Source organism: Aquarana catesbeiana, linkage group LG13 (assembly GCF_042186555.1).
Source record: "Aquarana catesbeiana isolate 2022-GZ linkage group LG13, ASM4218655v1, whole genome shotgun sequence".
In the NCBI taxonomy this organism is placed as follows: domain Eukaryota; kingdom Metazoa; phylum Chordata; class Amphibia; order Anura; family Ranidae; genus Aquarana; species Aquarana catesbeiana.
In genome coordinates, this window is record NC_133336.1 from 31,569,426 (window position 1) to 31,594,390 (window position 24,965).

Sequence of the window (24,965 nt, forward strand, 5' to 3'; positions counted from 1 at the left end):
TTAAACTCTTCGTTCTGCATCCTCCGATATTTCCTAACAATTATGTTTTGCTTTTCCTGCAGGCTTTGCTAATTGTTTTTTGTGGAATCAATTACCTATTAAGGTGTGGAAGCTCTCTTTATACATGAGATCATATTATTTTAGAATTTTTGGGGCAAATTCAAAAGTGTATACAATACACTGTTTAATCTTAATTCATTCTTGCCTACTCATTAGAACTACAGTGTGATATTTTCTTCTGGAAGATACAAAAAGCTAAGCAGGCCATAGACGATGCGATCGCTGTGTTCTACAGGTGGGGACGGCTCCCCCTAATGTCTGTGTTGATAGGGGATCAACTACAACTGCAGGAAAGGAAATTGCTTAATTCCCCCATCAATACAGACAGTGTGGGGAGCCGTCCCCGCCTGTAGAACACAGTGATTATGGCTAGCAGCTATAACAGACGCTAGCAGTAATCGCATGTAAAATCTGGCAGGCTGGTTGTACTAAAGTTGATCGATCAATCTAATTGGGTACGTTCAGCCTGCCCATACATGGTTCGAATCTCGTCCAGTTCCTACTGAACCAGTCGAGATTTGAACCATCTATGGCCGGCTTTAAACCTTCACACGCTACAGTTTGCTTGTAAAAGTGGTTGTAAACCCTAGAAAAAAAACCTGCAAGACTAAGGCATAATGAGCTAGTATGCATAGTATACAAGCTCATTATGAATTACTTACCTGAGATTGAAGTCCCTGCAGCCGTCCTCGTACCCCGCTCCGGTGGCTGACATCGCTCCCGGAGTCACTTCCGGGTATCGCGGGCTCCGGCGCTGTGATTGGCCAGAGCCGCGATGGCGTCACTCCCGCGCATGCGCGTGGGAGCTGCCGGTAACGGCACAGTCTAACTGAAGCTACGCCACGTAAACTGCAGGTTTAGGAGATATCCAGTGTAGCTACAGGTAAGCCTAATTATAGGCTTACCTGTAGCAAAAAGTGGTTGTAAAGGGTTTACAACCACTTTAAAAGGTAAACTGAATCCTTTTTTGTTACTAAAGCCAGCCATAATTGGTTTGCATCTTGACCGGTTCAGCAGGAACTGACTGAGGTTTGAACCATGTATGGGTAAGCTGAATGTACCCAAGTTGTTTGATCAGCTTGGGTACAACCAGCCTGAGGGATTTTACATGTGATTATTGCTAGGGTCTGTTATAGCTGCTAGCAATAATCACTGTGTTCTGCTGGCAGGGATGGCTTCCTCCGCCCCCTGCTGGGACAACACACAATGGCTCAGCGGGAAGAATTTCCTCATCAACACTGTCTGTGGGGAATCAAAAATGGTGCCGTCTATGTCCTGCTTTAAGCCTCGCACACACGAGCCGAATGCTGGGTGACATCAGCTGGTTCAATAAAAACATTCGACATTCTCCCCATGTGTATGGCAGTCAGTCCAACAGAAGCCAGAAAATTGTCCGGCTCCTGTCAGATGAGCATGCTGGAAAACCAGCAGCTGACCGCCTCCTGATCAATGGCTGAGAGCGCTGATCAGAGTTTTCTGGCGGGGGGGGGGGCCTCTGGAATCCCCCTGTCAGAACACAACAGCTTAGCAGGGAAGATCACTGTACTAAAGTTGGATCATTAGTACAGCAGCTCTGACCAGAGCTGACAGTTTTTGTTTTTTTCGTTCAACCCACTGGGTTGAATAACAAAATACTCATAGTGTGTACCAGGCTTTAGGTAGTGGGATACCTGTTTTGGGGTTTTTTTTTCCTGCCCTGGGGCCAATTATATCTTACAATGGCCAATACTAGATCTACCCAGGCCAGAGCATCCTCAGACTTCTACACCCACAGCCTGGGTTTATCTCAATGGAATATCTGACCTGAGAAGAAGCGTGTGACAGATAGAGGCAACAGTCTGAGGAAGGCCAAGGGCTCGGAGAATGACAGGGAGAAGTTGCTTGAGATGTAGCCAAGTCCCACCACCATGGAGTGGAAACAGCTGCAAGAAGCATGGAGGCAGAGCAAAACAAAGCTGCGCAGATTGCTGCGACTAATACATGTCCCGGTGAAGAAGCAGTGGTGTTCCTTGTCCTCCAATATTCGCACACATATCCAGCAGAATGGTTTATCTGCTGTTTCAGCCGCTCCGCCATGTCCACCAGTAGCTGGGCTCTTCCAGATGACCAAAATGTAATTCCCAACAACGTTGATAAGAAAAAAGAAGAACATCGATGAATGAAGGAGGCCAGAGAGTGTTAAGGAGTGCCCATCGCACATGCCCGGGAGGAAGAAGAAGATTTGGAGACAGAACGTCACAGCAAGGAGACACAGGAAGTAAAATGGGGCCATTAGATTTAGTATATGCAGGAGAAGCATGACGTAGAGAACAGCCCTAGCATGGCAGGAGGTCTGTCCACACAATAAACTGAGCCTGTAGGGAGCATTAATATCCAACTCTTAGACGGACCACCAGAGTGACCAATGTTCCTATGCAGGGAACAGAAAAAGGAGGTTAATACCAACCTATAAGAGGACATGTCACACTCACATAGGCCAAAATGCCATTCTGTGATTTGCTGCACATTGATACAAGAAGATTACAGGTAACTATTAGCTTGTATTCACCAATATATCCTTCTAGTAAATATCTCTTTTTGATCCAGTCACACTTTAATGGTAGCATTGCCATTCACTGCTTGATATAAGACACAGGTTAATGAGGAACTACCAGTGACTGCTTCCTCATAAGATTAAGGCCGGCCATAGACGGTTCAAATCTTGGGCCGGTTCAGCGGGAACTGGCCGAGATTCGAACAAAGTGTGGGCAGGCTGAATGTGTCAAGTCGATCGATCAATCAACTTGGGTACAACCAACCTGCCTGATTCTCTTGTGAGTATCGCTAGCGGTTGCTATAGCCACTACCAACGATCACTGTCTTCTCCCGACGGGGACAGCTTCCCCCTCCCCACCAGGAGAAGACAATTGCTCGGCAGGAGGAATTCTCCTGTCAGCACTGTCTGCGTTGATGAAGGAATCGTGCAAATTCGCACCATCTATGGCCTGCCTTACTTGGAGGCCCATCTTCTCTTACTATAGCCATCATGACTACTGGTAAAGCTTGAAGCTGAACTCCAGGTAGATCACTAAAATACTCAAATGAAATATATATATGGGAGCTGTTATACCTGCTAAATTTTGGTTCACTAAATCCTGGGATTTACAGAGCCCTGCCGGACGGCACAGCCAGCCTGGAAACCCGACTTTCCATTACTGCGTATAGTAGTTATTGGTCACTTTCAACTGGACTTATTCTGTAATACTGAAGATATTTTTTGTAGCTTATCTAAGCCACTTCTTTGGTTCCAGTGAGTGTCAGGAACAGGTAGCAAAGCCACCTTAATCCAATCACCATGGAAAGGCAGATGTTATTGTTCACGAACAGGAAGGGTACAGTGTTATTTTCCTCATGATTTTCGTTGGCTGCATGTTTTCAGTAATGAAAACGAAACGAAAAAAACAAAATTGGAATTTTGGCAATTGCCAAAAACTATGAGGAAAATCAATTCCAGCTCTGTCTATTAAAGCGCCAGCCCCCTGACAAACTGTATTGGTTGAGAGACGCAGGCTCCCTCTGTTTGCCTGCTGCCTGGGAGTTCTGGAACAATGTCCTGCAAACCAGTGAGTGTTTTGTCTCCCAGCAAGGTAGCGGTGCTTAGAACTGTGTAATAGAACAGCCTCCCCAGACCAGTTCTCTGCCATGTGCACTCCTTCACTCCCATTTACTTGCCAACCTACACTACGTTATTAAATTTTTACTCCAATGTATAATGAGTTTGGAAGTTCTAGAGAAATGCTTAAAGCGGAGTTCCACCCAAAAGTGGAAACTCCGCTTATCTGACTCCTCCCCCCCCTCCGGTGCCACATTTGGCAGCTTTCGGGGGGTACCTGTTTTTGGACAGGTACCCGTCCCCACTTCCAAGAGATCTCGCCACAGCAAGATCACTCGGAAGTTCACCCCCCTCTCCTCCTTCCCCCGCCGCCGGGCCATTCAGAAAGCGCAGCGTGCTTCACACATGCACAGTAGGGAACCGGCTGTGAAGCCTCAAGGCTTCACTAACGGTTTCCCTTACAGACAATGGCAGCTGCAGCACCCGAGATTTGATAGAAACATCGGCTGGGGTGCCGACATGCCTGGATTCCAGGACAGGTAAGTGTCCTAATATTAAGTCAGCAGGTACAGTATGTGTAGCTGCTGACTTTTAACCTTTTGCTGGGAGGGCGGAACTCCACTTTAAATAATGCATTACAATTTACCTAAAGTCATTTGATTTTAGTTGACTAAAATGTAACATATTTTAGTCAACTAAAATCGAACTAAAACTAAAATAGCATTTTATTCAAAAGGTTATGACTAAAACAAAATCGAAATTGATGTAAAAATTAACACTGGATGGGAGATGTGAAAGTTTTAGATACATGATCTCATCCTGGATGTCAGGAAGACCTTATAAGTGTACATTCTTCTATTTACGTGGCAGAATTTGCTATCAAATCGCTAGGGTAGAGATGTTAAAATGGTATTATATGTGGAAGACAAATGGTGCTGAAGATCCCACCCCTGTTCATTGATGGCTGTTCCAGTTTGACGTTGATGGTCTCTTTTATGCCTCTTGCAAACCAGTTGTCCTTTCCATTCAAAATGTGCACCTCACTCTCTTCAAAAGAATCTTGACCTGTGGAATTTTCTCTCTTCTGTTGGGCTATTTGTTTGTTGAGAGGTTGCCTAGTTTCCACAATGTAGAGGTCCTTACATTCCTTACCACACTGTACTACATATGCCGAGTTACTTTGCTTGTGTTTAGGTGTTGGTTCTTTTGGAGGTAGAAACTTCTGTCTCAATGTATTGCTAGACTTGAAAGACACAGGGATGTGATCTTTGGTCTTCCTTGTGTTCTGTTTCTCCCCTCTGCTTGATGTCCCATGTTGTTGGTTGATCTTGTGAGGGTTTTGACAAAAGCCCAATCTGGGTAGCCACAGACTTTGAAAGCCCTCTTGAAATATTGGTGTTCTTTGACTTTAAACTCTGTGTTTGTTGTCTTCCATGTATAATGTAATTTTTAATATCTATGCCCTGGCATTATGACAACAATTCACACCTTCAGACACGTAAAGCTAAGGATTAACACCTGTGAAGGCTTCCTCCGACACCAAGGATATGATTATGCAACTAAGAACGAGGTGGTTCCACAACTTTCTCACCTCCCATCCTGTTCTTGGGCAATAACACCTGCCTTTCCATGGTGATTGGATTAAGGTGTTTGTGCTACCTGTGTGAATATAAATGCTGTTGTATTTTCCTGCTCATTAGAACTGCAGAAGTAGCTTGGATAAGCTACAAAATGTCTTTAACCTCTTCCCAACCGCGCTATAGCCAAAGGACAGCTACAGCATGGTCATCCAGTTCTGGGAGGGTGTCCAGGGACATCCTTCCAGAACTATGCTCCTGCATGCCCCCGTCCTATCAGTGCCCATTAATGCAGCCTATCAGTGCACATTAGTAAAAGGGGAAAAATTATTTATTTGCAAAATTTTATAACAGAAACAAAAAAATAAGCTTTTATTTTTTTCCGTTTGTTTAGCAAAAAAAATAAAAAACCAAATGGCAATTAAATGCCACTTAAAGATAGCTCTATCTGTTTAAAAAAAAATGATAAAAATGTCATATGGGTACAGTGTTGCAAGACCATGCAATTTTCATTCAATCTGCTACAGTGCTGAAAGCTGAAAATTGGCCTGGGCAGGAAGTTGGTGAAAGTGCTCGGTATTGAAGTGGTTAAAATTACTGGACAAGTCCAGCTGAATGTGACCAACTACTACTAGATCAATTAGAACCTTCGCAGACATGTTTTATTACTGCAGTTAAAGTGATTGTAAAGTCTCGTTTCTTTTTTAGCTAAACATAACAAACCTGCCCTGTGTAGTGATTTTGCACAGAGCAGCCTGGATCCTCCTCTTCTCAGGGCCCTCTTCGGTGCTCCTGGACCCTCCCTCCTGTTGAGTGCCCCCACAGCAAGCAGCTTGCTAAAGGGGCACCCGAGCCGAGACACAGCTCACTGTGTCCATTCAGACACAGAGCTGCGGCCCAGCCCAGCCCCCTTTCTCTCCTCACTGGCTGTCTGACTTTAATTGACAGCAGTGGGAGCCAATGGCAGATGAGACACTCCTGCAACATCGCTGGACAGACATGGGCTCAGGTAGGTAATAGGGTGGCTGCTGCACACAGAAGACTTTTTATCCTAATGCATAGAATGCAACTTCTACCTTTACAACCCCTTTAATGCTAAACTCCAGCCTTACCTTCAATCTTGCACAGTTGCACAGCGTTTTCTCCTATACTCAATTTGCTTAATCAAGAAACAGAACAAGGGTGCACACACCACTTCAGGCAAAAAATGGACACACCAGGTCCAAGGTGATAATCCCGTCTTATCACTGTAGGCAATATCAAGAAGAGAAGAAAAGACTGATCGCACACTTGAATCCAAAAGATGCTGAAGATATTTCTTTATTGTCATCAGGGCCGGACTGGCCTACCGGGATACCGGGAGATTTCCCGGTAGGCCGCCTGAGTTGCGGCTGCAGTGCTCCCCTCTCTCCTGCTCCTGTGTGTCACGGAGCTGGCTGGGTCTGTGTTCGGCGGCCGCGCTGTAACAGGTCCCGCCCCCCTAGACCGGCTCGTGTGATAGTGGATAGAATCAGTGTTCCGCCTATCACACGAGCCGGTCTAGGGGGGCGGGACCGTGTTACAGCGTGGCCGCCGAACACAGACCCAGCCAGCTCCGTGACACACAGGAGCAGGAGAGAGGGATCCAGTAGATGCCCGCCCGTACAGTCCGCCCTGTGTGCCTGTATAGGAGGATCGGCGGGGGGGCGCATATAGAGGAAATTAGCTTTCTATATTCCTCCATGCAGCCGCTGAATACTTGATTCTCCTCCTCTCCCTCCTGCAAGTATTCAGCGGCTGCATGGAGGAATATAGAAAGCTAATTTCCTCTATATGCGGCCCCCCACTGATCCTCCTATCCAACTTCTTTTACTGGCCCCCCCAGTTCTCCTTGTGCTCCCTGGCTCCCCCCCATGCTCTCCTCCCCTCACCACACTCTCCAGCCCCCCCCCTCACAGTTCTCTCCACCCCTGTTTTTTCTGCCCCCCCTGCTCTCCAGCTCTTCCCATCCTACTCTAGCCACCATCCCAGTGCTCTTCACTCCCCCAGTGCTCTCCACCCATGTTCTTTCTCCCCCCCCCAGTGCTCTTCAGCTCTCCCCATCACTCTCCAGCCCCCACCCCAGTGCTCTCCGCCCCCCACAGTGCTCTCCAGCCCCCCATTCTCCGCAACCCTGTTCTTTCGGTCCCCCCCGGTGCTCTCAAGCTCCACCCATCGCTCTCCAGCCCCCCCCCGTGCTCTTTGCCCCCCGTGCTCTCCACCCCTGTTTTTTTTTGGCTCCCCCTCCAGTGCTCTCAAGCTTCCCCCCCAGCACTCTCCGCTCCCCACCCCTGTACTCTCCACTCCCCCCTGCATTTTGCCCCCACCCATGTGCTCTCCAACCCCCACCAGTGCTCTCCAGTCCCCCGTGCTTTCCACCCCTGTTCTTTCTGGCCCCCACTGGTGCTTTCAAGCTCCCCCCATTGCCCTCCACTCCCCCCTGCTCTTTGTACCCCCCAGTGCTCTCCACCCCTGTTTTTCTGCCCCTCCCCCAGTGCTCTTCGCCACCCCACACTCTTAGCCCCCACAGTGCTCTCCACCTCTGTTCTTTTTGGACCCCCAGTGCTCTCAAGTCCCCCCCCCAGCGCTCTCCGCTCCCCATCCCTGTGATCTCCACTCCCCCCTGCTCTTTGCCCCCACCCATGTGCTCTCCAACCCCGCCAGTACTCTCTGCTCCCCCTTCTTTCCAGCTCCCACCCAGTGCTCTCCACTTCCCCAGGACCAGAGGACAGGCTAACTGGGGCCGGAAAATGAGGATGGCTGAAGGTGCAGGTGGCCAGGGACCACTCCATCTCACAGCAAACCGATCCTCTGGAAGGAGCACTGTCCCCATCCAAAACGAGAACAGACCCTGCCTGCTGTTGGCCATCATGGATATCCTGCTGGCATGCAAGGTACCGTACCGAGCATCAACAACACACCTTCCCACAGACAGGGACTGCTGACTGGGCCATGGGGCACAGGAGGGGCTGCAATGATGGGCACAGTAAAGCTGCATTCCTGGGCACAAGGAGACTGCATTCACTGGCACAGTGAGACTGCATTTGATGGGCACAGTGAGGCTGCATTTATGGGCACAGTGAGGCTGCATTGATGGGCACAGTAAGGCTGCATTGATGGGCACAGTGAGGCTGCATTTGATTGGTACTGATGAGGCTGCATTTGATGGGCTCTGGTGAGGCTGCATTTGATGGGAACTGGTGAGGCTGCATTGAGCTCCTGTATCATGTCTGCAGTCTCTGAACATCTCCTGTATCATGTCTGCAGTCTCTGAGGGAGTCTGCAGAGGAGTCAAGAGTGGGAGCACCGCCGGGACGGTGCACCTGAGAGGAGGTCAGTGACAGCACCGCTAGGCCAGTCTGAAGGGGGGGTCACTGATGTAAGGGGGAGTGAATACGATAATGTAAGGGGGCACCGATATAAAGCACAGCCTTATATCAGTAACCCACCCCCCCTTACCTTAGTGTATTCTTTCTGCGTAAGGTGGTTCCCCCCCCTCCCACGTTCTGAGTTCCTGGGGTCCCCCTTGATGATTGACCACTTACCACTTTTAACTGGAATTTGCTTATATATATATATATATATATATATATATATATATATAGCCCTATGTGATTTCATATCTGTCTTATCTATATATAATACACTTCAAATGTGCATTTTATGGTTTTCCCTTTCATGAACAAGAAATCTATGACGTTATGCTGTTGCGGTGGTATAACAATGCTGTGGGGCTGGTATGAAATTTTTTCCAGGGCTGGATGTTATTCCCAGTCCGGCCCTGATTGTCATGAGCCAGACAAAAGTGCAATGATGATCAGTTAACGCGTTTCACACGAATAGAGCCGTGCTTGTTCACAACAAATGTGAAACGCGTCAAATGATCATCATTGCAATTTTGTCTGGCTCATGACAATAAAGAAATTTCGACAGCATCTTTTGGATTCAAGTGTGCGATCAATCTTTTCTTCTCTTCTACTCAATTTGCTTACTTGGATTTCACTGTACACTGTGTGCATTAGAAACTGCACCACATCAGACAGAACCCAGCTCGTTCCCTGGCTGGGGGATATCCAGCATCATCTAGGTCTTGTTTCTACCTCCAGATTGTGACTGGAGAGATGCAAGACTGATGAGCTCTTCTTTCACTCTGCTCTCTCCTCCTATCAGCATGCTCCTTGTTAGCACATGAACTGATTGGCTCCTTCTACTGCTTCTTCCTCTCATTCTTCAGCTCTGCTGTACAGGAACTGCAACAGGTTATAGCGGGTCAGACGCAGGTACTTACATTGCTTGTTTTTGAACCTACAGTTCAGAGACACGATTAGGTTGGACTATTTTTGTGCAGAGCAGACTCTTCTTGATGCAAATCAAAGATGTCTGTTTAGTATCCAGATGTTCACGTTAAAAGGCCTTTTATAATGTTTTAAATTAATAATATTACCTTTGTTGAATTCTGTTTGGTGATCCTTAACCACATAGCGACCGGCGCACGCCGATGTGCGTCGGCAGAATGGCACGGACAGGCAAATGGGCGTACCTGTACATTGAATTTGCCGCCCAAAAATGTGTCAAAATTGTCCGATGTGTCTGCCATAATGTTGCAGTCACGATAAAAATCGCAGATCGTCGCCATTACTAGTAGAAAAAAAATTATTAATAAAAATGCCATAAAACTTATCCCCTATTTTGTAGACGCTATAACTTTTGCGCAAACCAATCAATAAACGCTTATTGTGATTTTTTTAATCAAAAAATGTAGAAGAATACATATTGGCCTAAACTGAGGAAAAAAATGTTTTTTTATATATTTTTTGGGGATATTTATTATAGCAAAAAGTAAAAAATATGCGTTTTTTTTCAAAATTGTCGCTTTTTTTGTTTATAGCGCAAAAAATTAAAAACTGCAGAGGTGACCAAATACCACCAAACAAAGCTCTATTTGTGAAAAAAAAAGGACGTCAATTTTGTTTGGGAGCCACGTTGCAGGACCGCGCAATTGTCAGTTAAAGCGACGCAGTGCCGAATCGCAAAAAGTGCTCTGGTCTTTTGCCAGTCAAATGGTCCGGGGCTTAACTGATTAATTATATTAAAGCAAACCAGTCACCATCAGAGCAAAATAGGTTTGCAGTCAGAAAATGCACAATCACTGCGCTGCGCATGCATTGGTGGGGAAAGAAGACCCTGTTGAGCTTGACTCTAGTCTGCAACTGTGAAGAGACCGCGCCAAGCTCTATGCCCCCGCGCGAACGCTTCCAGGAGCCGGTGACCATGCCGGCCACCGCTGGCCTGCCTGCCAACGGCCCTGGGAGCTGCCTGGAGCCCGGTTCACGGCGGGACGGCAGGGAAGTCCGACAGGCTCGCGGCGGTCTCCTAGTAGCCTCAATGGTAAGGCTGAAAGCGTAACTGGGGCCTGAAACAAAAAAATGGCGGGCAGGAAGGTTTTTATATTACAGAAGAGACTTACTATATCTCTTCCGCAACAAAGGCTTCTTACCTTTCTTCTCGCAATCTTCTTCTACACCAAGCTGTGCATGCGCAGAAATTACATCATTACACACCGGCCAAACAACATTGTCAAATACCCTGAACCTGGAAAACGCTGGGGAGGTGATGTTGGCTCCAGCGAGGGAGCTTGCAGGGGTCACACGACTCGAGTGACGCTATGGCTGAGTACACGCAGGCCGAAAATCAGGCGCAAACAGTTCGGCAGGAACTGTCCAACTTTTGCCCCCCCCCCCCCCCCGTGTACAGATTCCTGTCTGATAGAAGCAGTCTTATGGAACACGCATGCTGGAAAACCAACATCCTATCAGCGCTTGCAGCTAACGGCTTGCAAGTGCTGATCAGTGTGTTCTGGCGTGGGGGATTTGGGCCGTCCCCCCTGTCAGAACACAATAGCTCAGTGGGGCAGATTGCGACACTAACATCACTTATGTTAATACGCGATCTGTAATTTTTTCTGCTCGAAAAAAAAAAATAATTACAGTGTGTACCCAGCTTAAGTCTAGGCAGATATAAAATATACACATTACTGCAGCTCTGTAATTGTTAATACATCATAACAAGCGGTGAAAGTATCTCAGTTTGATCTGGTGTCAGCCTCTTGCTGCCCCTGTGTAGCAGAGCTCAGAATGAGGAAGGGAGAAGCAGCACAAGGGACCAATCGGTTTATGTGAAGACAAGAAGTGTGCTGATAGGAGGAGAGTAGAGCTGGGGGCAGGTCCAGGAAGACCTGGGATAGGAGAAAATGGTGCCAGCCATCACAATGAGTACATCTGGTGGCATAGGAAAAGGACTGTAGGGGAAGTCTCTGGGTTGAAGGTTGTTATTGCAGCAAATGCTGATTTGGTCATTTTATTTTGTAATGGTTTATTCATTCTTTCTTTTGTTATTTTTGGCTGACATTCTGCATAAATACATTATGTTAAAAACAATACCTGCATTATTATGTTGTTTTTATCTACTCAGTGTTAAGTGTTAAAGTAGAAATGTGGCCAGTCTATTCATATTTACATATTTTAACAAGTAATACTTGAGTCTTAAATCCAAGCCCACATTGACCTCAGCAGCTTCAGGCAATGTGGAATAATTCATCCTCAAACTATACAGCAAAACCACTTTCAGTTTCTCCCCGGGAGCTTCTTTTTCTGCCTCCTTCTGTAGCAGCAGAGGCTTAATAGCCTGCTGGCCTTATAGTCTCTAATGTTATGGTGTGCAGCCATAGGTGGCCCTGGGAGAATCTCTCTACATCTCTTTCCCCCTCCATAGACACAAAACACATTTCCGTGTCTGCAGCCACTTTTGGACACAAGATAATCTGAAGAAACTTCTAGCACTGTACAAATATCCTGTACACTGTGCTGTACTTATTATATATATATATACACACTGTATATACCAAACATTGTATGTGTACCCCATAAGCTGTGCTGTACTTGTCCTGTATACCAAACATTGTACATGTACCCAATATGCTGTGCTGCACTTGTTCTATATACCAAGCATTGTGTGTGTACCCCCCCCCCCCCCCATTCTATGCTGTACTTGTCCTACATACCAAACATTGTATATGTACCACGTGTGCTGTGCTGTACTTGTACTTGTCCTACATACCATACGTTGTATGGACTGCTCTGTACAAACACTCTGTACACTGCACTGTACACAGAAAAGTTATATACCATCTGTACACTTCATTGTACTTGCAAACTCTGTACTGCCATGCACTGCTCTGTATACACACATACTGCGCCCATACTGCATACATTATACACTGTGCTAGACTTACATTTAGTGCGCTGCAATATATACTGTATTCATGTTGTGCACAGCAATGTATTGTATACACACACTGTATACAGTATACACTTCACACAGTGTATGTACTTCACAATATACACACTGCACTGACTTTATACACTACACCACACTATACACTGTACTCACACTGTATACACTGCACTATATATACTCTGCACTCATACTGTATACACTTCACTCACCTCATATACACCACTATATACACACTGTACTCACCTTATAAACATAGCACTGTATACACACTGTACTCACCTTATAGACATGGCACTGTATACACACTGTACTCACACTGTACATAAAGCATTGTATACACTGCACTGTACTCACCTTGTATACAAGGCACTGTATACACACTGTACGCATGGCCCTCTATACATACTGTACACACAGTGTATACACTGCACTGTACTTGTACCCTTTGCCCTAGGCTGTTTTGGGTGCACAGGTAACCTGTCTGTCCTACCTCTGCAGGTTATTTGGGTGTGAATTGTAGAAAGTAAATACTAAAAGTTGGAGACTGTGCAGAGATTGAATCTGGTCTTGTCCTGGGCTTCCCTATGCTCAGCATCTGTAGTGTGTCAGCTCTTCTGCCCACCCTCTCCGTGTCCCACTGACCTTGGCCACAAAAGGAGCTTTCCGTCTGTCTGCAGTGCTGGTCCCGGCTCATCCTGAGGTGGCTTCATCTGTAATATCTCATTCAGCATCCATTCTCCTCCCCCTATACCACATACCTGCCCTCCCCTCCTCTTCACCCCTCCTCTCTATCCTGTACTGGATACCCATCCTCCTCTGCTCCCCATCCCTCCTCTCCATCCTATACCAGACACCTGCCTCCTCTCCTCTGCATCCTCTAATGTATACCTGCCTCCTCTCCTCTCTATCCTGTACCAGTCACCCACCCTCCCCTACTCCTCATCCCTGCTCTCCAGCCTGCACTGGATACCTGGCCTCCACATCCTTCATCTCATTCCTGTATTAGATACTTCCCTCCTCTCTTCTACATCCCTCCTTTCCAGCATGTGCCAGATGCCTGCTCTCCTCTACTCCTCATCACTCTCCTCCATCCTGTACCAGGTACCATGCCTCTCCTCCTCTTCACCCCTCCTCTCTATCCTGTACCAGACACCCGTCCTACCCTACTCCTCATCCTTCTTCTCCATCCTGTACCAGATACCTGCCTCTCCTCCTCTTCACCCCTCCTCTCTATCCTGTACCAGACACCTGTCCTACCCTACTCCTCATCCTTCTTCTCCATCCTGTACCAGATACCTGCCTCTCCTCCTCTTCACCCCTCCTCTCTATACTGTACCAGACACCCACCCTTCCCTTCTCATCACTCTCCTCCATCCTGTACCAGATACCTGCCTCTCCTCCTCTTCACCTCCTCTCTATCCTGTACCATACACCCTCCCTTCCCTACTCCTCATTCCTCCTCTCTATCCTGTACCAGATACCTGCCTCTCCTCCTCTTCACACCACCTCTTTATCCTGTACCAGACACCCGCCCTTCCCTACTCTCCATCACTTTCCTCCATCTTATACCAGATACCCACCTCTCCTCCTCTTCACCCCTCCTCTCTATCCTGTACCAGACACCCGCCCTTCCCTACTCCTCATTCCTCTTCTCTATCCTGTACCAGATATCTGCCTCTCCTCCACTTCACCTCCTCTCTATCCTGTACCAGACACCCGCCCTTCCCTACTCCTTATTCCTCTTCTCCATCCTGTACCAGATAACCACCTCTCCTTCTCTTCACCCCTCCTCTCTATCCTGTACCAGACACCCATCCTTCCCTACTCCTCATTCCTCTGTACCAGGTACCTTCCTCTCCTCCTCTTCACCTCCTCTCTATCCTGTACCAGACACCCGTCCTTCCTTACTCCTCATCACTCTCCTCCATCCTGTACCAGATACCTGCCTCTTCTCCCTTTCACCACTCCTCTACCATACACCCACCCTTCCCTACTCCTCATCCCTATTCTCCATCCTGTACCAGGTACCATGCCTCTCCTCCTCATCATCCCTCCTCTCTATCCTGTACCAGACACCCACCCTTCCCTACTCCTCATTCCTCCTCTCTATCCTGTACCAGATGCCTGCCTCTTCTCCTCTTCACACCTCCTTTCTATCCTGTACCAGACACCCGGCCTTCCCTACACCTCATCCCTCCTTTCTATCCTGTACCAGATACCTGCCTCTCCTCCTCTTCAACCCTCCTCTCTATCCTGTACCAGCCACCCACCCTTCTCTACTCTTCATCACTTTCCTCCATCCTGTACCAGATACCTCTCCTTCTTTTTACCCCTCCTCTTTATCCTGTACCAGACACCCGTCCTTCCCTACCCCTCATTCCTCTTCTCCATCCTTTACCGGATACCTGCCTCACCTCCGCTTCACCCCTCCTCTCTATCCTATATCAGACACCTGCCCTTCCCTACTTCTCATCCCTCTTCCCCATCCTGTACCAGATACCTGACTCTCCTCCTCTTCACCCCTCCCCCCTATCCTGTACTGGGCTTCCGTCTTTCCCTACTCCTCATCCCCCCTCTCTATCCTGTACCAGACACCCACCCTTCCCTACTCCACATCCCTTCTCTCCATCCCGTACCAGATAGCCACCTCTCCTTCTCTTCCCCCCTCTTCTTTATCATGTACCATACACCAAACCCTTCTCTACTCCTCATTACTCTTCTCCAACCTGTACCAGATACCTACCTTCCCCTCCTCTTCATCCCTCCTCTCTATCCTTTACCAGACATCCACCTTCCCTACTCTTCATCACTTTCCTCCATCCTGTACCTGCCTCCCTTCCTCTTCTCCCCTCCTCTCCATCTTGTATCAGATACCTGCCTTCCCCTCCTCTTCTTCCCCCTCTCTATCCTGTACCAGGCACCCACCCTTCCTTACACCTCATCCCTCTTCTCCATCCTGTACCAATATCTGCCTCTCCTCCTCTTCACACCTCCTTTCTATCCTGTACCTGTACTCCTCGTTCATCCTCTCTACCCTGTACCTGATGCTTGCCTCCGTTCTCGTCTGCATCCCTTTTCGCTATCCTGTACCAGTTCCATCCACCCCTACTCCTTGTTCCTCCTCTCCATCCTGTACTGGATACCTGGCCTCCACATCCTTCCCCCTTTTCTGTGTCAGATACCTGCTCTCCTTTATTCCTTATACCCCCCTCCATTCTGTGCCAGATACCTGCCCTCCTCTCCTCTAAATCCCCCTGCTCCACAGTGTGCTTGAAACCTGCTCTCCCCTACTCCTCATTGCTCCTCTTCATCCTGTACTATATACCTGCTGTCCTCTGCTCCTCATCCCTCCTCTCTATCCTGTACCAGATACCTGCCCTCTTCTAACTCCTAATCAATTCCTTTTTATTCTGTACCAGATACCTGCCCTTCACTTCTCTCAATCCTGTAACTGGATACTTGCCCTCCTGTATTCATGTCTCCATTCATCTGCATCTCTCCTCTTCATCCTATACTAGATACCTGGCCTCCACATCTTTCTTCTGTGTCCTGTACCAGATAACTGCTCTCCTCTACTCCCAATCTCTTCTCTCCACGTTGTATCACATACCTGCCTCTTCTCCTCTGCATTCCACCACCCTATACCAGATACCTATCCTTCCATACTCCTCATCCACCTTGTACCAAATACCTGACCTTCCCTACTTCTTATTCTTCCTCTCTCTCTTGTAGCGAATTCCTGTACTCCTGGCCTTTTCATCTCTCCTCCATCCATCCTGGCCTCCATATCACTCCTCTCTGTATTGTACCAGATATATACCGCCTCTCCATCCTGTACTGGTTACCTAGCCTCCATATCTCTCCTCTCGTTCCTGTACCAGATAGCCACCCCTCCTACTCCTGCGTCCCTACTCTCCATCCTATATTGAACACTTGCCGGCCCCTACTTCTTATCCTGATTTACTCCTCATCCCTCCTCTTCATCCTGTACCATATATCTGCCCTCCGCTACACCTCATTCCTTCTCTCCATCCTGTTCAAGATACCTGCCCTCCTCTCCCCTACATACTATAACAGATTACTTTCCCCCACTTCCTTTCTCTTTATGCTGCATTGAATATGTGCCAAGTGCCCTCCACACTTCTTCACCCCTCCTCTCTAGCCGATTCCAGAAAAACATAAACCTCCTCCCTCATTTTTATCCTGTATCATATACCTGCATCGCTCCTCTCAGGCCTGTACCCAATACCTACTCTACTGGCCTTTTCATCCTTCCCCTCCATCCTGTACTGGATACGTTCTTTTCGCTTCTCCTCATAACCCCTCTCCACCTGGTACCATATACCTGCCTCCTCTCCTCTACACCACTTCTCTTAACCCTGTACCAGATGCCCTTGCTTTCCCCCTCTGCTTCCCTTCACTCTGTACCAGATACCCATCCTCCCATACTTCTCATTCCTTTTCACCACCCTGAACTAGACACCTGCCTCCTTATTTCCACATTCCTCCTCTCCATCCAGTACCAGATACTTGCCTCCTCTCCTCTGGACCCATCACCCTAATCCTGTACTAGTTACCTACCCTCGCTTTACCTCTCTGCATCCCTCCTCTCTGTATCAGATACCCATCCTCCCATACTCCTCATTCCTCTTCACTACCCTGAACTAGACACCTGCCTCCTTATTTACGCATTCCTCCACTCCATCCAGTACCAGATACCTGCCTTCTCTACTCTGCACCGCTCCTCCTACTCCTGTACCAGATACCCTTGCTTTCCCCCCCCCTCTGCATCCCTCCACCATGTACCAGATACCCACCCTCCTGTACTCCTCATTCCTCTTCACCATGCTACATTAGATACCTGCTTCCTTACTTCTGCATTCCTTCTATCCATCCAGTACCAGATACCTGCCTTCTCTCCTCCCCTCCTCTTAATCCCGTATTAGTTACCTGCCCTTTCCTTCCTCTGCATCGCTTTACTCTGTACCAGATACCCCTCCTCCCCTACTCCTCATCCTTTCTCTTCATCCTGCACTAGACACCTGCTTTCTTCTGCATTCCTCCTTTCCAGCCTTTGCTAGATACCTGCCCTTCCCTACTTCCTTTCCATTTTCTCTACATCATATCAACACTTTGCCCTTCCCTACTCCTCATTTCTCCTCTCCATCCTCTACCAGATACCCGCCCTTTCCTCCTCTGCATCACTCCTCTCCATGTTGTACCTGATACCTGCCCCCCCTTTCATTTCCGCTCTCATTTCTGCCCCTGCCATTTGCTCTCCTTGCCTCCTTACCCCTCTTCTCCACCCTGTACTGAATAACTACCCTTTTTCTCCTCCTCATCCCTCCTCTTCTTCCTGTACCAGATACCTTATATCCCTTGTCTGCATCCTGTGCCAGATACCTCCTCCCTGTCCTCTGCATCCCTCCTCTTCATTCTGCACCAGATACCTCCCTCATCCTCTCCATCACTTACATCCAGGGACCTGGCCAGGCGCCACTGTGTGTCTGTACTGAGGATTAACCTTCACATCCCCTTCAAGTCTGCACTGTATACAGCCCACAGTCTGTGTTATGTCTGTGAGCTGTATGCATAGCTCTCTGTAGCGTAGATCATTTTTTCTCTTGCATGGAAGAATATATCACTGCAAGCTCAGGCCATATTTCAGACTGGCATTTCAGACCCATTTAGCTTATTTTCCATGTTCTTTGGCTGTGATTCTTTTCCTTGTTTGTTTTGTATAAGTATGTGGAACAAGGCAGGTTTGCCAACAGATGCAAATAGGGTCACTTCCTTCCAGTGAAGGATGGTTTTGTCTTCCTGCTCTATTTTTATAGTTTTTTTCTGCTTAGGTGCACTTCTCCCTCCAGATGAGCAACGGGGTTCCATTCTTGGAAGGGGGAAATTATTTATACCTGTCATCACCCCCTCCATGGGGTCTGTGCAATGACCTAGATGGGATCTCCTGCCATAAAAAAAAAAAAAAAAAAGCAGAGGTCTCAGTTACATGTATTTGCATAAACAGTCAGTGACCAGATAGACTGGAATGAACTATCTTTGGCCCAAGTTACAGCTTCTGACATGTTGACATGTTAACAGGGCCGGTGCTACCACTAGGCGAACTAGGCAGCCGCCCTAAGGCGCAGCCACAGCCAGTTGTTGCTGGGTCCAACCCCCCCCCCCCCAGAGTGTCCTGCCCAAATACCCAGTCAGCGTCCCTGCTGTCACAGCTGCACCGCTCAGCAACAGTGCAGGCTGTTCAGCAATCATAGCTGTCCCTGAATGTATGGCGGCTGACAGCATCCACGGGGGGATTTTAATTATCCAGACATAGACTGGGCGGAAAGAACCTCGCATTCGTCTAAGGCTCGCCAGTTCCTAAATGTCTTGCAGGACAATTTCATGGGTCAAATGGTAGATACGCCAACTAGTAACAAAGCGTTACTAGAGCTACTGATTATCAACAATACAGACCTGATCACGGATGTGGAAATACGGGGCAATTTAGGAAACAGCGATCACAGGTCAATTATCTTCAGTATAAATCACACAAATAGGAAACATAAGGGGAATACAAAGACACTGAATTTCAAAAGAGCCAACTTCCCTAAACTACTACCCTTGCTAGAAGATATTAATTGGGATAAAATCTTAGGAACAAAGAGCTTATTAAATAAGGGCATTACCCAGTGCATCCCATTGGGAAATAAGTTTAAAAGAGCGAACAAAAGTCCTGAGTGGCTTAACTCCAGTTTAAAAATAAATTTAAAAGCAAAGGAGAAGGCCTTCAAAAAATACAAGGCTGAGGGATCATCATCAGCATTCAAACTTTACAAAGAATGCAACAGAAAATGTAAGGGTGCAATTAGGGTGGCTAAGATATATCTGGCATTGTTGGAAAAGTGTCAACTAGAACTTGTGCTGCAAGTGCCCTGCAAGTGTAGAACTATCCAGTGAAAATGTGCAGCAAGTTAACAGACTTACAATTCAACACTGCCACAAATTTGTGACAAGTTATCCTTGCTATCCTGAACGGGACTCTTCACAGTTGACCACATTGGCACAGTTCCTGGTACCTACTGATGAACATTCCATGGGTTCCTGACTAAACTCCTTATCCTTTAAATATGTTATTGTCTGATGATGGTGTCATTATGTACTTTGTTTTGTTACATTATAAGGTTTTTATTGTCATTTAAAAACCAAATAAAAAGATTGAAACAGAAATGTATTGGACACTTCTCCACTGATCACCAATCTAACCCTTTATTCTTTACTCCATTGCTAATGCGTGTGACCCTATGGGGTTACTTACTGTAATGTACCATACAGCCTAACTACATTCTTGAACAACTCATCCCAACACGGTTATTACCTTTTGTATGACTTGCTCTTCCCTTTAGATTGTAAGCTCTCAAGCAGGGCCCTCTTAATCTGTTTGTCTTGAATTGTATTGTAACTGTACTGTCTCCCTTTATTTTATTAAGAGTTGTGCAAACTGTTGGCTCTATATAAAACCTGCATAATAATATGGCCAAGAGTACAATGCATTGTGTATTCTGATATCATACCCCACAGCTGTAATGTGAAAATAATGGAGCTGACAGTTTATTATTTCCTATGTTTATATGGTGCTTATGTATTCCACAGAACAAAACAGAGAACACTAAATAATTCACATCAGTGTCTGTGCCAAAGGAGTCACACACTATTATTATATTATACATTTGTATAGCTCTGAGTTATACTGCAGTGCTGTACAGAGAACACTGAGCCAGTCACATCAGTCTCTGCACCAGAGGAGCTTCTCCACCAGGTGATGCTGTTCTGCTGGGTGCCGTTGGCTCACTCTGCTATGATCTCAGCTGAGATAAGCAGCAAGCCTGTGGCCTCTCATGCAGGCTTTTCCTAGGCAAGCATGGACCATATTGGGGAAGACGAAGGTGGAGGCTCTTCAGAGGCACTGAGGCCTACTTCATGTGCTCAAGCTGCAATGGATCCTAGGCCTGTTCCTATGCAAGAGGAGTCTTCCAGGATAAAGTGGTGAACAGACTTCGCCGCATTGCTAAGGAGGAACAGAAACTTTCTGTCATGAAAGAAGATCTCAGGAAAAAGAAATCCCTGCATAGTAAGTCTGGAAACAGTAATGCCCCGTGCACACGGTCGATCATTGATCGGACATTCCGACAACAAAATCCTAGGATTTTTTCCGACGGATGTTGGCTCAAACTTGTCTTGCATACACACGGTCACACAAAGTTGTCGGAAAATCTGATCATTCTGAATGCAGTGATGTAAAACACGTACGTCGGGACTATAAACGGGGCAGTAGCCAATAGCTTTCATCTCTTTATTTATTCTGAGCATGCATGGCACTTTGTGCGTTGGATTTGTGTACACACGATCGGAAATTCCGACAACGGATTTTGTTGTTGGAAAATTTTATAGCCTGCTCTCAAACTTTGTGTGTCGGAAAATCCGATGGAAAAAGTCAGATGGAGCCCACACACGGTCGGAATTTCCGTCAACACGCTCCGATCGCACATTTTCCGTCGGAAAATCCGACCTTGTGTACGGGGCATTAGAGGGAAGTCTCCAAACCGAAGTCTCTGGAAGAGGCATTAAAAAAGCAGGAGAAGTTGGTCGCCTCTCTGAAGGAGAGCAGCGGTGTGTTCGGAGAAAATTGTGAGAATGAGGAGAGATTCCAACAGATGAAGGAAAGTGCCTGTGCCAATACCAGCCAGAGGTTGGATACCAGAGCAACAGCGACTGTATGGATGGGGGGGTAAGGAAGTGGCTTCACATGGTGGCCCCAGTACTACCCCTGTCTCAGGATCTGTTGCACCTGAGTCAGTATCTGCCCCCCTCCCTCCCCAGCAGCCTGGGTCCTCTCAGGAGGAGGTTGAGGAAAATGGCGGATTGCTGCAGGCCATTACAGAATGGAATCTCCCTTGAGTGGCACAGACTCATCAGATGAAGATCATGGGAATGCAGGAAGAGATGGCATGTATCCAGACAGAGAAGTTTCTGCTGGCGGTGAGGAGTCCCACATGGACACTAACAGAGCAGAGCAGGAATGTTGCATGAACATTGAAACTGCAGAGCAGGAATGTTGCATGAACATTGAAACCGCAGAGCAGGAGGGCCGTATGAACACTGAAACAGCTGGTGTTTTTTCTAAACAGAAGACTTTACTTGATGATGTGACTGCTGGTAACTGTAGTACTTCTGGGACTATGGTAAGCGGGACTGTTGTGCTGGAGGGGAGGAGGGAGGATCAAGTGGTGGGTAATTTACCAAACCAGATTTCAGAGGTTTCTATTCAGCCAGTTAATATTCCTATGCAACCAGTTAATGTGTCATCTGTCCCAGTTAGGAGTTATGCTAAGGCTGTGTCAGGACAAAGTAATCTACTGGTGGTGGAAGGGAGCCAGTTGTGCGACTTTCACCTAACTCCCCTTCTTCCATTAAACGCAGGAATGTGGTACAGCTCAGGTGGGAAGGAGGAGGTATTCCACCTATCAGGAGGGTGGTTGTGGATAAGATCCTAGCCATGGGTTTTAAGGCGAAGGATATTTATGCTCTCATCGGTCTGGCTGGTTCCTATGAATATGATTTATCATTTGTGCGTCCAGAATCGCTGGATCTGTTTTGAGAGCAGTATGAGCATGTATAAGGGGGCCAGCCAGACTGGAAGGGGCTTGTCCCTGAAGTTGTCTCAAGACAGCCCTTGATAAAAAATGTGACTATCCTGACAAGGATTGAGTCTATACCCCACCGAGGATTTATGGGTCTGGTTGAGGAGGTTTGGTGAAACGTCGTTTCCCTAAAAAAGATTGTGGATGATAGGGGAATCTGGACGGGTGGGTGGTCAATATCAATGAGGTTAAGTGTGTGTGGGAATGTGGTCCAGCATTTGCCCTCCTCTTCCTTTATTGGTAGAGATAGAATTACCATCTTCTACCCTGGTCAACCTAAGCTGTGCCATAAATGTGGAGTCAAGGGTCATTTCTCCTCTAAATGTCCAGAACAGAAGTTCTCTTTGTGTCAGGAACTGGGGCATCTGGCGAGAGACTGTAAGATCATTAAATGTAATCTATGTGATAAGGTTGGTCACCCTTATAGCCGGTGCCCTAAGGCTGTGCACAATAAGCTAGAGTTAGTGAAGAGTAGAGAAGAGAAGAGTCTGGATTGGCGGAGGTTGTACCAGGGGATCCTAGTGTCTCTGTCCCGTCTGAATCGGTGAGGCCGTCTGTGGTGTCAGTGTCCCCCCAGTCTGTGGTCTCCCAGTTAGTGTCAGAAAGTGTGGTTGTTAAGTCTGTGTCTGCACCTATTGTTTCTCCTAGTGTAGTGAAGGCAGCGGAGGGTGCTGGTCCAGAATATAACCCCCTCCTCCTCAGCGTGGCAGAAGTGCAGCTGGAGGTCAGCGGACACCGAGGGGTGGAGTGAGGAATGGATTGGATGTTGGTGGGGGGGTGGGGAGCTGGGAAGGGAATGAGGGTGGCTGGTGCAGAATGCAAGTTGAATGATGTGAAAGTCAGGGTGAATGATGTGGGGGGAGGGGTTAATGGGGGGGGGGGGTTGGAATCGCATCCTGACGGCGATTAAATCTCAAAAGGTTTCTTAGCCTGGATTGTGTTTAAGTTGAGTTTTGGGGGTTTGTAGTTTCTTTTTTGTTGTCATTAAAATATGTTTCTTAATATGTTATCTTGTCAGGAAACGGTTTTCTTTACTTGCTGATGTAAGCATGCTTTTTTTTGTTTAGTTGTTTATTTTATGTGTAAATATGTTTTTATTAATAAGTTGTATGTTTGTATGATTTTTTAATTTAAAAAATTTACATTCTAATGTCCCTGCATGCATGGGTTAAATATGTAATAGTTTCTTAGCCTGAGGGTGTGTTTAGGTTGAAGTAGGGTTGTGTTTTGCATAATTTAGTAGTTTACAGATAACAAAATTATGTTTCCTTCTATATAATTCTATTTATGTTATTTTCAGGGGGGAAAAATACGTTTTCTTTTCTGTTATTTTCTGATGTAAGCCTGTTTGTGTTTGTTTATTTATGTACCGTATTTATCGGCGTATAACACGCACTTTTTTCCCCTAAAATCAGGGGAAAATCGTGGGTGCGTGTTATACGCCGATCCCCCGCTGATTGTGAGCGGAGGATCGAGCCGCCGAGATACATAGCCGAGTGTACTCGGCTCGGCCCGGCTCACAGTCACGCCCAGTCCCGCCCTACGATGGACATAACACAGGGACTGGGCGTGACTGTGAGCGGAGCTGAGCCGAGTACACTTGGCTCCGCTCGGGACTGCAAGAGGACCCGAGAGCCGCCGAGATACACAGGACATCCGGCTCTGTATCTCGGCGGCGCCATTTTTAAACTGGAAGACTGCAATGACAAGGCTGCACTGACAAGGCTACACTGACAAGGCTACACTGACAAGGCTGCAATTAACACTGGACAAGGCTGCAGATGTACACTGATGAGGCTGCACTGATGGGCATTTAAATGTGAGTTTTTTTTCCTTACACTTTCCTCCTAAAAGTTTTTTTCCTTAAAATTCCCTCCTTAACTTAGGGTGCGTGTTATACGCCGACGCGTGTTATACGCTGATAAATACAGTATATATTCATTTTTATTTATTTTTTGTATATATGTAAATATGTTTCTATGTTGTATGTTTAATAAACAAAAAATTACACTCTAATGTCCACACCACAGTCAGACACTGTTATTATTATTATTATACATTTATATAGCACTGACATATTAGTACTGTACAGGGACCCTTCAGCCATTCACAAAACTCTCAGCACCAGAGGAGCTTACACTCTAATGTCCCACCACACATCTGCACCACAAAATTATTATTATACATTTTATTATACATTTATATAGCTCTGACATATTAGACAGTGCTCTTCGGAGAACCGCGAGCCATTCATGTCAGTCTCCGCACCAGAGGAGCTTACACTCTAATGTCCCATGTCTAATGTTTCCGGACACCTACCCAGAGCCCTGGCAGGAAATTAAAGTTTTAGGCATCAAATTTGGTCCCAGCGATTACGGCCTTGCAAATTGAGAAAGCAGGCTACAAGATATCGATGCCAAGGTTGCCACCTGGAAGGATTGGAAACTCTCTTACAGGGAAAGGATTGACCTGATTAAAACTTACCTGATCCCGGTATTTCTGTATATCAGCTTTGTCTGTGTTTTGCCAGTGTCTCTCTATGCGAGAATCTACAGCTGTTTCTCCCAACTGTTATGGGGGAACAAACTGAATGTCGTTAAGAGGTCTGTAACCTACCTTCCCAGGCGGATGGGTGGCCTAGGTATGGTCAACCCGGTGTTTTTTTTTCTCTGATGTTTTTGAAACATAATTTTGCTAACATGCTGGCAGAGGAACCGCCAGGGT

The 24,965-nt window shown here is 46.9% G+C and overlaps 1 protein-coding gene across 3 annotated transcripts in view; it reads right to left on the reverse strand.

Annotated features, from left to right (window-relative positions):
• ZDHHC22 (zDHHC palmitoyltransferase 22) overlaps window positions 1-24,965 on the reverse strand; it is a 61,700-nt gene that overhangs the window by 9,080 nt on the left and 27,655 nt on the right. The window contains exons 1-2 of one of the 3 annotated variants that reach the window (XM_073610860.1): window positions 13,186-18,350; window positions 1,864-2,470 (exon numbers count right to left, since the gene is read on the reverse strand). In XM_073610860.1, the coding sequence (XP_073466961.1) occupies window positions 1,864-2,359 (496 nt within the window). In that variant the 5' untranslated portion in view covers window positions 2,360-2,470; window positions 13,186-18,350. The other 2 variants (XM_073610861.1, XM_073610862.1) reach the window with 2 other exon arrangements.